This window comes from Salminus brasiliensis, chromosome 1 (assembly GCF_030463535.1).
Source record: "Salminus brasiliensis chromosome 1, fSalBra1.hap2, whole genome shotgun sequence".
Lineage (NCBI taxonomy): Eukaryota > Metazoa > Chordata > Actinopteri > Characiformes > Bryconidae > Salminus > Salminus brasiliensis.
The window spans coordinates 37,845,854-37,859,149 of record NC_132878.1 but is presented as its reverse complement, the minus strand read 5'-3'; the positions used below and the strand labels follow the sequence as shown (position 1 = coordinate 37,859,149).

At 43.2% G+C, this 13,296-nt stretch overlaps 1 protein-coding gene across 2 annotated transcripts in view; it reads right to left on the bottom strand.

The window, feature by feature from the left end:
- Positions 1–13,296, bottom strand: part of nbas (NBAS subunit of NRZ tethering complex) — a 239,159-nt gene that overhangs the window by 51,772 nt on the left and 174,091 nt on the right. For both annotated transcript variants that reach the window (XM_072678887.1, XM_072678895.1), the window contains one exon: positions 12,024–12,219. In XM_072678887.1, coding sequence (XP_072534988.1) covers positions 12,024–12,219 — 196 coding nt within the window. The remainder of the gene's footprint in view (positions 1–12,023; positions 12,220–13,296) is intronic.

Sequence of the window (13,296 nt, the reverse complement as noted above, 5' to 3'; positions counted from 1 at the left end):
CACCTGAAAGTTGGTCCAGAAGAAATCTTCAGACACGGAGATGATGGAGGGGTCTTTGAGTAATGCAGTGGCAGTGAAGTTCGCTGAACAACCTAGCCAGCGGAATAATGCGCTGTCACTACGACCAGAGCATCGCTAGTTCGAATCCCGGTCATGCTGCTAGCCATCGGCAGCCGGGGGCCACAGAGAGAGCACAATTGGCCTTGCTCTCTTCCAGGGTGGGTGGATGGGGGGGGGCGCAAAAATCCATAATAAAAACTATAATCTAAGTATTTCTTTGTAAATTTCTTTTACTTAGTAACTATTATTTTCTTTTAAACAACAATTGTTGGTTGCTCAAACTGTCTGAACGGAACCTCTGCTACATCTACTGTATGCATATAACCTTCCATCAAGTAGCACTAATGGCAGAGGGAGTTCATGTTCTTGTATAAAAACAAGTACAAGTGTGTAAGCGTAATCACACTACACCTCTATCCCCCCCCCCCCCACACACACACACACACACACACACACACACACACACACAATTATCCACTACTGCACTCATTATCATCGTCATTATGAAGAAATGACTTGCATGCATTGCTAACAAGCCATGCATGACAATGCAGTATGATACTTGCACTGTAGGCCGACTCGAGTAATTAGAGTCTGCGGATTGGCTCAAGCGTGCACACACACACACACACACACACGCTGATAGGTCACAACTAATTGTACATAAAAACAGGTGAGTGATCACAAATAAGACTTTTACCAGTAAGCAAGAGCAGCAAGGACTTCAGCTAGAACCCAGCACAGCACATAACCAACAAGGACAATGACAATAGAGACATCAGTGCTGGCCATTAGGAGCTACCCAGTCCTGTGTGGCGCCAAGCAGTCAAGCATTGCACACACACACACACACACACACACACACACACACACACACACACACACACACAAACATAGACATCTGTATAAAGACATAAGCGATACACTGCTAAGCATGGCCATATTAAGGCCAAACTCCAAGGGGAACAGGGACCTTGCTTTAATGACCACATTAACCCCCAGTCATTAAGCCTGTCTGTGGTTAAACACACACACACCCACACACACAAACACTCACACACCCACACACACCCACACACCCTGCTGCTTAAACACTGACAGCTTCATAAAATGATAAATGAGCACAGATTATCAAGTCGGGGGACCATGGCAACAACACTACTTGTGGTGTCTAATCCCAATACCCATTTTCACACACACACAAACAGTTTAGTCATTGTTTATTCAGAACGATCGCACCGGCAACACCTCCAATGAATAAATCTACAAGTCAGGCAGAGACTAGGGCAGCTGCCAAATACAAACCCTCCAGCCAGACAGGATGAAGGCCCTCGTTGGCCAAATAAAGATCCGGCACAGAAAAGCAACGTGACATTTCGTCGCAGTGGCGGCAAAGAAGAACGAGCAAAATTAAGTCACAGGAAAAAAATAAAAAAATAAAATAAAATCCATGCCTGCATGCCGGAAATGTCAGGATTTGAATGCTGCTCTTTAAAACGGCATAAGGGAGACAGGCACTACGCCTGTGTGTGTGTGTGTGCATGCATGCGCGAGAGTTGGGAATGAGGCGGCGGACAGCGTGCCAGGCGGCGTGCGTGTGATTTATGAGTCCCCTCTCGCGCTGGAACAATATCAATAGTTGACCTTGTGCTGGCGGAGTCCATCAGCACTGGGGGCAAGCTATCATGGCTAGCGTCAGGGTTCGAAGCAGGAATTCAATAGGAACAGCTGTGCCAAGCCTAACAGCCAGAAGAAGCTGTGCGAACCTGGACAAACTCCAAGGCCCAATTTCCCAGACATCCCATGCCTGAAAATCACACAACTTATTAGCTTAAGAACCACGCGCATTGCAGTTTGGTGGACAGGTTCTATCCACTGCGACTCCAAACTTGAGGCTGGGTGGAAGGGCACCGAATGCACAGAATATCGCTATGGAAACCCACTGCTGTCCTATGTGAACTGTTAAGGAATGTATTGTACTTACTGGCTCACTTTTACAGACAGGGTTTAGTTCAGTCATTTGCTTAGCTTGCTGTGATTAGCGCTTATCCATTAGCATTTTTCATGATGAATGGACCAATAGTAATGCTCCCAAACTGCTTTCACATCACTGAGAATTAAGGAGAGTTTTCCCAGCTTTAGTAAAGTTATCATTTTGGAGATTTTTGGGAGATTTTTTGAGTTGTTTGCATGACGGCAACCATATGTGTCCCGATACTGACCCCTGCTGCTCCCTCTGCTCTGAGGAAAACTCCAGAGTGAATGACACCTGTAATGAAACTCTTAGAAGGTCCTCTACCATTATTCATGTATTCAATATTATTGCATTTTTAAGCTTAAAGGTGTTACTATTAACAAATATGGTCATTATCGAAGAAACCCTTAAAGGAGTATTATAGTGCATAGTAATGCTTGTATTATTGAGTAAAAGGGTTGTATTGAGTTTGCTTTCTTTTTTTCCAAATCAAGTCAAGTGGCTTTTATTGTCATTTCAGCAATAAAAGGCAAGTAAAATTATGTTTTTTTTTCCAGAACAAGGGTGCCACATGGAACAAAACAAGAACAAAAAACAATACAGAAAAGTGCTTTAAACCTCCAAAAGAAATCCCGAAACTGTTCATATTCGATTCCACTAATTTATTGGTAGGGTAAATGTACAGTGTGTTTCAGATACCAGAAAACACTGTCCCCAAAATAAAAGCTGGATTTCCATCTTTAAGCTCTTTGATTTAGTGGAAGGGTACTATAAAGTACTGTAAACCCCCAAACATAATTTCTGTCTGTGGCCAATTTAAAATCCACACAGCGTTTTTCTCTGATTTTATTCCAAAACCATTTGGACTTAGCTGCAGGGTAAATGTCCAGTGCTTTTACGCCATCCACCAGAATACACCATAATAGAATGGGGAGCTAGTCTGGGATTTCAATCTGGAGCCATTTCGGTTTGGCAGAAGGATACTGAACAGAGTGCCTCAAAGTCCACTAGAAAACAGCCTAACAAAATTGGGGGCTTGTCTGGGATTTCAATCTGGCGCTACTGCTTTTGTCCAGATTGAAAGAAATTGGTGCTAAAATTCAATTTCAAACTGCAGCCATCTTCAGAACTGGGCTTTTTTCTGGAACCTTACATCCAATCTATACCCAGAAAACACTAAATCCAGGGTCTAACTTTCACCTTAAAACTGTAATTTCAGTCTTGAACTTCAGGCCCCTTTTTTTACATGTTAATTTCTTGCTGCTGTCAAGTGTAAGAAGTTTCAGACAAACCTGCAAACACACACTATAGACCTAAATGTTTGTGGATGCCCCTTCTAACAAATGCATTCAGGTGCTTTAAGTTCCACCCATTGCTGACACAGATGAGCAAATGCTCAATCCAAGGCTACTGGGCTGAGCTGCAAAGTTAAGGATGAGGTGGGGTGGTGATCCTCCAATGTCCTGGCCTTTCTACCGTAAAAAGGACCCAATGTCCTGGCCTTCTACGCTCAAAAATCTAGTAAGCCTTCACTATACAGTAGAGACACTCCAACAAAAGCTGCATAAACTGAGGAATAAGGTGGTGTCCCAATACTTTTGTCCAAATAGTGTATCTTTTACCTCACCAAAATTTCACTGATATTGGATCATTTAAGCTTGCTGTAAATTATTTCTAGATCGACTTTGATCACAGATGTTGACAGAACGTAACTGGCATCATTTTGTTCAGGCTTCACTCTCTGAAGTTTAATTAGAGTATATATTTCAGCAATTATGTACGTGGGGAAATAATGGTACTGAAACTTAGTATGCATAATGTGTATAATCATATGATTACATGATCCATATAATGTGCATAATCTTCCTTTCAGCTATCTACACTCATCCTTTCCTCTTCTCATCTGGAAGCCTATACTTCAAACAGCTGTTAAAGAGGATATGCTCATCTTAATGCGCAGAGCCCTCAAAGGATGGCAAGGCAGTTGTGTATTGCCAGTGTATGAGGGGCTTAACAAACCAATGTGTACTCTATAAACACCATTTCTTTTAAAGAGGAAAATTCTACTGTGGAACATTACAGCTTGTGTATGTGTGTGTATGTGTGTACATATAATAAACATTGTCCATATTAAAGTGCACAATAATCATTAGGGACAAACGCGAGTCATAATGCTGCACAGCTGTCACGGGAGAAAGACAACAGAATCCAATCACGACGCCACTGCCGTACGCTCAAAGTCATTTCCCTAATCAGACAGCCGTGCAATCATCCACCGAGTGCTTTTCATTAAAGGAGACAGCTCAACTTTCCATTAGCTCACACAAGCACGCCTCTCCCGGTGCCTGGGTGCACTTTTAGACTGCCCTCTACAGAAGCTAGCACGTCTGACCACATCTTCACCCGCAAGCACCACAATCAATTCTGAAAGTGCAGGAAAACAGTACTAATTCTTACTGCAACCAAAAGCTTTGTGGTAAAAGTTGGATAAGTTGGATTAGCACACCAGAACTGCCATGAAGGCAACAAGAGCCTACATATAGCCTACATAACTAAGCAACAAAGTCCATAATACTTGGAGTTACAGACAAAGTGTTGTTTGGCCACAAGGAGGCATTCAACTCCAAGAACGCTGAAGCCACTGTTAAGCATGGTGGTGGTAGCGCCATGCTCTGGGGCTGATTTGCAGCCAGTGGTACTGGTTCATTGCACAAAGTGGATGCAATAATAGAGGACTACCTCAGAATATACCTTCAGCATAACCTCAAACCATCAGCTAGACTACTAAAACTTGGACACAGATGGGTGCTGCAACAGGACAATGACCCCAAATGGAATGGAATAATCAGGCTAGTTTGCTATCCGTGTTTTTTTTTAGTTTAGAACAGGGTATGCTTGGTTACTGATGCCAACAAACCCCGTATTTAAACAGCCCCGTATTCAAACACCAATCTGAACAAAGAAAATTGCTAATCGCTTTCGTAAACAATATTTATATGGTCACATAGTTCTCATAGACTAGTTGTACTAGACTAGTAGACTGGTTGATTATCTACAACATTAGGGTTAGTTGTAGGTTTAGGTGGACACTGGGGCACATCTGTAAAGGACTCCTAACTACCTTTTGTAAGCTTCTGCTGCACATTACGATGTACACATCGGCCCTTAAGGCAGAACTAAAACTACCAAAGCCTGATTTTTTTTGCCCATATTAAATCACAGCAGCTGACATTACACTTAATCACAATGTCCAACTTCTTAAAATTAGCGACAGTGTTCATTCAGAGTGAATGAAATGTGAGAAACACAGAAGCCGGCTCCAGGGAAAGGTGCTAGGTTTCTATGGCATGAATTCAGAGAGCAGGGAGTGGTTGATTAGCTCGGAGATGCAGAGGCTGAAAGTGATTGTACCTCAGACACTGAGACCTGGAGGCACCAACCCACAAACAAGCATGTACACACACACACCCTTAGTGGGTACAAAACGTTGTGCCAGCATGCTGTGGCCTGGTGCCCGATGCTGCTGAGGGCACATGCGTCCTTCTCCCGTCCCCCAGCTCGACTCCTCCTAGCAACTCAACCCATGCTGGGATTTACACTTCCGCAGCAGCCATCAGAAAACACTTCTGCACTTACAATGACATATCGCTGTAGAAAGAAAAAAAAGCCATCCACCTACCTACCCCCCCATACACACAAAAACCACACACACACACACAGAACCACTCCTCCCCCTCAATCCGGCCATAATCACTGCTGCGCCTCTAGGCCATGGCACGGCTGCACATTACTGCTCTCCCCTCATTTCCCCCTCTCTTTAGATTACCTTGCAAGACCATCATAAAGCGAATACAGCTCATTTCCAGAGAGCCAAATAATGGCCATAAATGTGGACGGAGAAATAAATGGCCCTCGCTACAGCGAAGAGGGCCTGTCTTCTATGAAACATAGATTCAATCTGAACAGGCAATGGGCAAGCCCAAAAATTAAGAGTCTTTTTTTTGGAGACAAAAAGGCAATAGTACACTTTATAGGCTGGGAAAACTACTTCCCGAATAATGGGCTCATACAGTATTACATACAGTACTGAATATCATCTCCTGCTAACAATTCAAAACTAGATGCAACAACGCTGGTTGGTATTGCTGCCTGTAATGCCATTAACTGGGGTTCAATCCCCAGCCCACTACATTATACAAATATGGGGGCATTTAGTTAAATCAAGGTTGCCATAGAGATGGTGTAAGGTAATGTGGTGTTAGTCACTACAAGTCCGACAAAGTGGTTTGAACACATGGTAATGATACCACTGTTCCAATGTCTTACAGCTGTATGTGACAAGTGGCGGCATACAACAATATGGAGGTTACCATCGTGAAATATGGAGGTTGCTATAGTGATGGTGCGAAGGAATGCAGTTAGCGATTATTTTGTCCTACGAAGTGCTCTGAATGCACATTATCGTTTGTAATGATACCGCTGTTCCAACAGCTTATGGAGGTTGCTATGGAGATGGTGCGAGTTGGTGGTGACCGCGTTAGCCACTCCTTTGTCCTTAAAGTGTTTCCAATGCTGTGTTTTTGTTGACCTTTTCATGTTAGTGTGCAGTACTGCAATTGGCCACCAGAGGAGCTCTCTATAAAAGGGGCTGGAAAAGCCTGATCATGGGAGAGATTTCCCCTATGACAACCTGGACGTTAGTCTGTATTTTTTGGTGACAATGTTTTGCTTGTTGTTTTGGCATATGCTCACCCTTTGAAGTCTTATTTCATCCATACAGGTTCATAACTCTATAGTGGCTCTGGGAAAAGAGAAAAGAGCCCATTGTTATTTTCTGTTACTGTATGACCCTAGACCATTATAACAGACTTGGGGGATCGTCCGGGATATGAACACAGGGGCTCTCGCACCCAAAGCGAGAATCATACCCCTAGTTCACTGACACTTCAATACAAGTTGAACAGGCATCCGGTTTATTCCACCACTGCTGCCAATAGCAAAAATCTGCCATGGTCACTGTTCACATTGATATGCGGTTTGCTGACATCCGCCTACCATTGTAATGCAAACGTGGCATAACGCTACATTCACCCGCCTCGGAAAGACCACTAATTAAATCTGGATAAGAGCGTCTGCCAAATGCCACAGACGTAAATGTTAAAGTAAATGAAAGTGCAGAGCAGCATTCTATAGAATCATTCATTTGCAATAAATGAGCTGTCCCTTTAAGACCTTGAAGACTGAAGGTTGCATTTCATTTAGGCACTGACTGGTTAACCCAATTAAACTACAATCAAACACCCTCGAGCGACTGCATAAATACAGGGTCATTTACATTATTCAGGTTCAGCAAATTAAACAATTACGTGGTTGAGCACGCCAGCTAAACAAATGCATGGCAAGAGAAGCCTTTAACTTCTTAAGTGCCCCCCCCCCCCCCCATCCCACCATGCTGATCTGTAATGAAGCCCCACTCTGCAACATGTACAGTTGTATGCAAAGGTTTTGGCACCCCAGTTCAAATGACATGATGTTCTATGTTCTAAGTTTATTAACACAACCTATCTCTGAACCTGATCAAAACCAAGGAGACGGTTGTTGACCTCAGGAGAGTACAAGGTGGATATCAACAGCTCTGCTGAGAAAATCGCCAGGAGCACCACTTCCTCAGTGTTCACATCAGAGAGAACCTCACCTGGTCCCTCAGCACCAGCTACATAGCTGAGAGAGCCCAACAGCGCCTCTACATCCTGAGGAGACTGAGGAAAGCTCAGTTTTCCCCTCCCATCTACAGGGGGACTGTGGAGGGCATTCTGAGCAGCCTCGCTGTCTGGTTTGGGAATTGGTTTGTCTCAACCTCGCAATGTCACAAGAATCTACAGCCACTGGTGAGGACAGCCAAGCTCATCGGGGTCTCTCTCCTCTCCATCATGGACATTTACACCATATGCCGCGTCCGCAAAGCTGTCTCGCTGCTGCCGCCTGGCAGAAGGTACTGGAGCTTCTCAGCCATCACTACCAGACTCTTTAAATACTGTGTACAAACGGACTGTTCACCTCCACCTCAGTACAAATTACATCCGAGTAATTGTAGCATTCTGATTCCATGTTTGCACATTTACATTTATACTTCATGTATCTGTACTGTGTTTCTGTTCCTTGTTGCACCATCCTGGACGTCCGGGAGGAACATCAAGTCGCTCCACTGTGTACTTCCACTTAGGCAGAAGGACAATAAAAGCCTGCATAACCAAAACAGAGCAGTAAAATGGAGATAGCCCAATTTAATGTAGCGGCCATTTCAGGATAATATGATGCTGTTTAGGCTAAAAGCTAGCTGACACTGACTGCCAAACTGGAACTAAACAGACATCATTTTGACATGTATTTATTTATTTATTTATTAGAAAGCCAAACCCTGGGAAGCGAAAGAAAGTAAGGGTAAATGCTAATCCAGCTACAATCTCTCTGGCTTGAAAAGAGACTGCCATGCTGAGAGGACACATTATATGTTTTTTTTTGTTAGTGTTAAAACCGTGCTTTAACAATGCTTTAACAAGCAGCTCCTGCAAGCTGCCTTGGTTCAATGAACTACCCCATAAAAGTCACAAGTCCACCATTAAAGAGTTTCATTTCAACGACATCTAAGTTTTTTTTTTTGATCGATACATAGACATACATTGATTTTTACATCCTTAAAATAACCAGAATGTGCATGCTATGGTACTTTTCAATTCAGTCATTGTGCACTGAAATGTGAAAGGGCATATTCTGTGTGGTGGAATGGTTAACTCAAGTCAAACCAATCCAGACATGCAGTTAGATTTTTCAGCTTAGCCCCATACCCTAAGGCTCTTCTTTCGAAGCTATAGTAGTGGTATAGCAGTGTTTTTCAGCACACAGTCTCCTTGGGAACCCCAAGAAGTTCTGATGGTGGACCAGTTTGACGAGTTTGGTTTGTCTGGTCAAGTGTTAAAGCTGCTTTCCAGCCTGGAAGCGGTCCAGAGAACCCATCTTTGGTCCTCCTGAAATCGGTGGTGAGGGATTCACATCAAGCGAACTCTGGTGCAGCCCGCTGCACATAGGTTTTGAAGCTATCTGATCCCGGCACCTTGTGTGGTTAATTTCTTTTCATGTGACTGCTTCGACCTACTGCCTGAATGGCTAAAAACCAGGTGTTCCTGTACAGTGAAATGCCATGATGGAAAAAAATTCAGCTCTTCGCTGGACAATAATAATAATAATCATAATAATAATAAAAAAAAGATAACCGGATGAACCTAGGCCCCACCATTTCGCAAAAACGCTCACAGAAAAGTGACGTTTTAAAACTGCCCAATTGATACATGCATCCATGCCCTTCCACAAAACGATCCCAGTCCAGGGTGTGGACTTTTGGGACAGGTGTGAAAACACTCTCACACTCCAAAGCTAACACTGAGAATTTCCCCACTGTGGGACTAATAAAGGATTATCTTATCTTATCCTAACGGCAATCAAACTTCGCATGCACTTTTTTTTTCTACCTGAGCTCACAACCCAGAGCACCAATAAGGCCTGGGATTGGAACCCACAACCATCCACTAGTTGAGACATGTTTCTACCTGTACATCAACACTGTCTCTACCTGTACACCATCAAGATGGAGCTCTACAGTAGGTGTTTCTAATAAAGTGGTTGGCAAGTGAGCATAAAAGCTCTTCACTTCAGATCTTAAGGTCATATAAACCTTATCGCTCTATTTCTGGCTTGTAAATCCTCTGGCTTTTTTTATAATTATGCTTTAGGAGCTGTTCAGTGATGTCATGGAAGCATAAAGATTTGCTGACAAGCTGGTTTGTGTGTATTGTACATGCTGGAGTCACTCCCAGGTTAGTGGTGGCTCATGGAGGAAAACTTTTTGTCCTGTTTTTCACTCTATAAACTAACACAGCTGTCTATCAACAGCTCCTGTAGTGCCTTGAAGCACTCTTTTCAAAGTTCAGACCCCTATTACAAACTCCTCTGTCCATCTATTCATCCATCCATCCTCCCATCCAGCCATCCTTCACCGGGCCTTTTTTCAAGAGTACTTCAGGTTTAATACACAAACCTCTTAGAGATGTCTCTCACTCTTTTTCTTCCTCTCTCACTCCCCCTCTCTCTCTCTCACTCTCTCTCCCCAGCTATGTGATGAGACTGCAGGTGGATGTGAAGCGACATTTTAAAGGTTTTCTCTCCCAGTCCTCCCTCTTTTTTTCCCCTCTCTCTCTTCAAAAAGTACAACAAGGGCACTCAATTCTCCAGAGGGGGGGGAAAAAGAGCAGACAGTAAGGGGAGGGAGGTGAGAGAGAGAGATGGTGAGAGAGCAAAAGTGAATGAGAGACAGCAAGAAAGAGAAGGAGAGGGAGAGAACGAGAGAGACAAAAGAGAATGAGAGATAGCAAAAAAGAGAAAGAGGGAGAGAGAACTAAAGAGAGAGCGCGAGAGAGAAAGAGAGTGAGTGAGAGACACGGAGAGAGCAAATGAAAATGAGAGCAAGTGCAAGAACAGGAGAGAAAGAGTGTAAGATGGAGAGTGAGAGAGAAACAGAGGGCGTGTGGGAGAGAGGACAGAGACAGGAAAAGGACAGAGGAAAAGGACAAAAGACAAGAGAGAACAAGGGAGGCAGAGGAAGTGAGAGGTGGAGGGAGATTTTTAGAGAGTGAAAGAGAAAAAGAGAGCGAGCAGAAAGAGGGCGAGAGAGGGAGTAAAAGAGAATGAGAGACAGAAAGAAAGAGGACACGGGAGAGAGGCGCCTGAAACTCCAGCAGGCTTTATGGTTGTAGCTGTATCTCGTGCTTTCTCGTGTTATGTGGAGACTGTGCAGACAGCGAGGTGATGACCCACTGAACAGACCATGACATGGTCCGCTCCCCCAAGCAGTAAAGAGTGAGCCAAAAGAGCATGGCAAAGCAGACGTCTGATAATCCCTGGACAAACGCAGCCTTTTCACGAACATGTCTGTGCGCACACACACACACACTCGTCATGCCTCAAGAAAAACACGATTATAACTCACCCGCCATACCAACTAGTGCCATGTAAGCGAATCAGTGAACAGAATGTGTGGATTGTGTAGCAGGAACAAGCATTCTAACCACCATTACAATATCTGCCTTGTGTAAACAAGCACTACTCAATATATCACAATACTGATGATGCTATGAAGAAAAACTGACAAGCTAAAGATAATGATATTCTTACACATGACATACTGGTTTTAAAAAAGACTAAATACAGTTGCAAATACTAGTTGCACTAGTTAGATATCATTTACTTTACCTTGAGTTCACATCTCTCCCTGTTTAGACTAGTTAGCTATCATTTACTTCACCTTGAGTTCACATCTCATCCTGTATGCACTAGGTAGCTAACATTTACTTCACCTCGAGTTCACTTCTCTCCCTGTTTGCCCTAGTGAGCCATAATTTACTTCACCTCGAGTTCACATATCTCCCTGTTTGCATTAGTTAGCTATGATTTACTTCACCTTGAGTTCAAATCTCTCCCTGTTTAGACTAGTTAGCTATCATTTACTTCACCTTGAGTCCACATCTCATCCTGTATGCAGTAGTTAGCTATCATTTACTTCACATTGAGTTTACATCACTCAGTTAGCACTTGTTACTTACTATTAACTTCAAGAGAGTTCACATCTCCTGTTCTTTACTGAGACATCTTGTGAAGTAGGATGTCAATTCAAATCTGGATAGCATGTTGAATGCTCTATGGAACTCCCCTATTTCATAATGTGTGGGAGTTTTTCATAACATGTCCATAATATGTTTAAATGCTGACAATATCCACAATGTGCTTAGAATAGTATATTATCACTCACTGTACAAAATGCATTGCTGTTTTGATATTTTGAAAATATCCCCATATTGCCCAGATGAAAGCAAATTTCTTTGTAAAGATACACATGTCTCTCTGTGGTGTGTTTATGAGTATGCATGTGCATGTGTACCTCTCTGCTTGGCCAGCAGGCTTTAAGCACTGCCTGGCTCCTGAAGAACACCAGCAGGCGGATGTCCTCGTCGCTGAGGTGGAAAGAATGCTCCAGAATCTGCAGAACCTCGATCCGGAGCTTCACAGGCTTCGAGTCGTCCCCGCAGAACGGCCGTAACCATGCCAACAGGTCCTCAGACGACACCGCATCTCCCCTGGGACACAGCAACGGAGGACAGACTTAAGAAGGCCCTTTCCTCAAAGCCCGTATCAAATTTTTTATTAACCTCCACTAATGCTGGAGACGCACTCAGACTGAAGTCGCAGTTTTCTATCAAAGGGAAAAAACTGCCAAAAGCCAGCACGATAAAACAGGTATTTCTAGCACACAAACAAGTAACAGTGTTTAAAGGTAATTATAAGAATTACATAGCATTAATAAATGCTGCTCAGTGGAATATATGTCCTGTAGGTGCTGCTAGTGAGAAAGTGCAACCTTACGCCAATAGAATTTTTTTAAGAGCTCTGCTGAAGGAGTTAGAGGTCATTTTTTTAGGCAGTAAATGACAGCTGTTCTACAGTTCTCTCCTTCAACAATGAATAAAAGAGGGATGATGTACAACTGAACTTGCTATAATTGGCAAAATAGAAAAAAACTTGTTTCTTGTCACCACAAAAAGACCCAATCCTCCATTATTCATGGGCTAGCCTTGAGTTCCGTGAAGACGTCTAGTGACAGAGAAAAAACCTGACACAGTGCTATCTGACTGGGTGTGATGGCTGTCATGGCTTGTCTGTCCTGCCTATACACCTCTCAGAGAGTCTATCCCTCAAACAAGTACCTTAGCAAGCAGCATCAGCTTTAGCTTTTTACGCAGAGTGCTGTACAAAAGTCAGGGATCACATTTTTCAAGCATTTCAACTCCAGTCAAAAAGTTTTTTTTTCAATTTTTCAGTTTTTCTGCAGCAAGATTTTGCCATATCTCCAAAGTTCAGAGTTAGTAATTAGATCATTTTCTGCTTCTCACTATTCAAATCCATGTAAATGATGTTGAGGTCTGAATTCTGGGGTGGTCAGTCCATTGTTCTGATAACAGCAGCAGCTTCAGCAGCTCGATTTACAAATGGTGTTTTTCTCAACAGGATCAGCTTGATCAGCTTGAGTTGTGTTCTCACAGTGGAAGGATGAACACAAACAGATCTGACGCAAGAGCTTGAAGTTCTTTCTGTATTCTAACTGAAGCACTTTAGGTGGTCGAGCAGGTCTAATTTTCTTTTGACCTTCCTCTTCT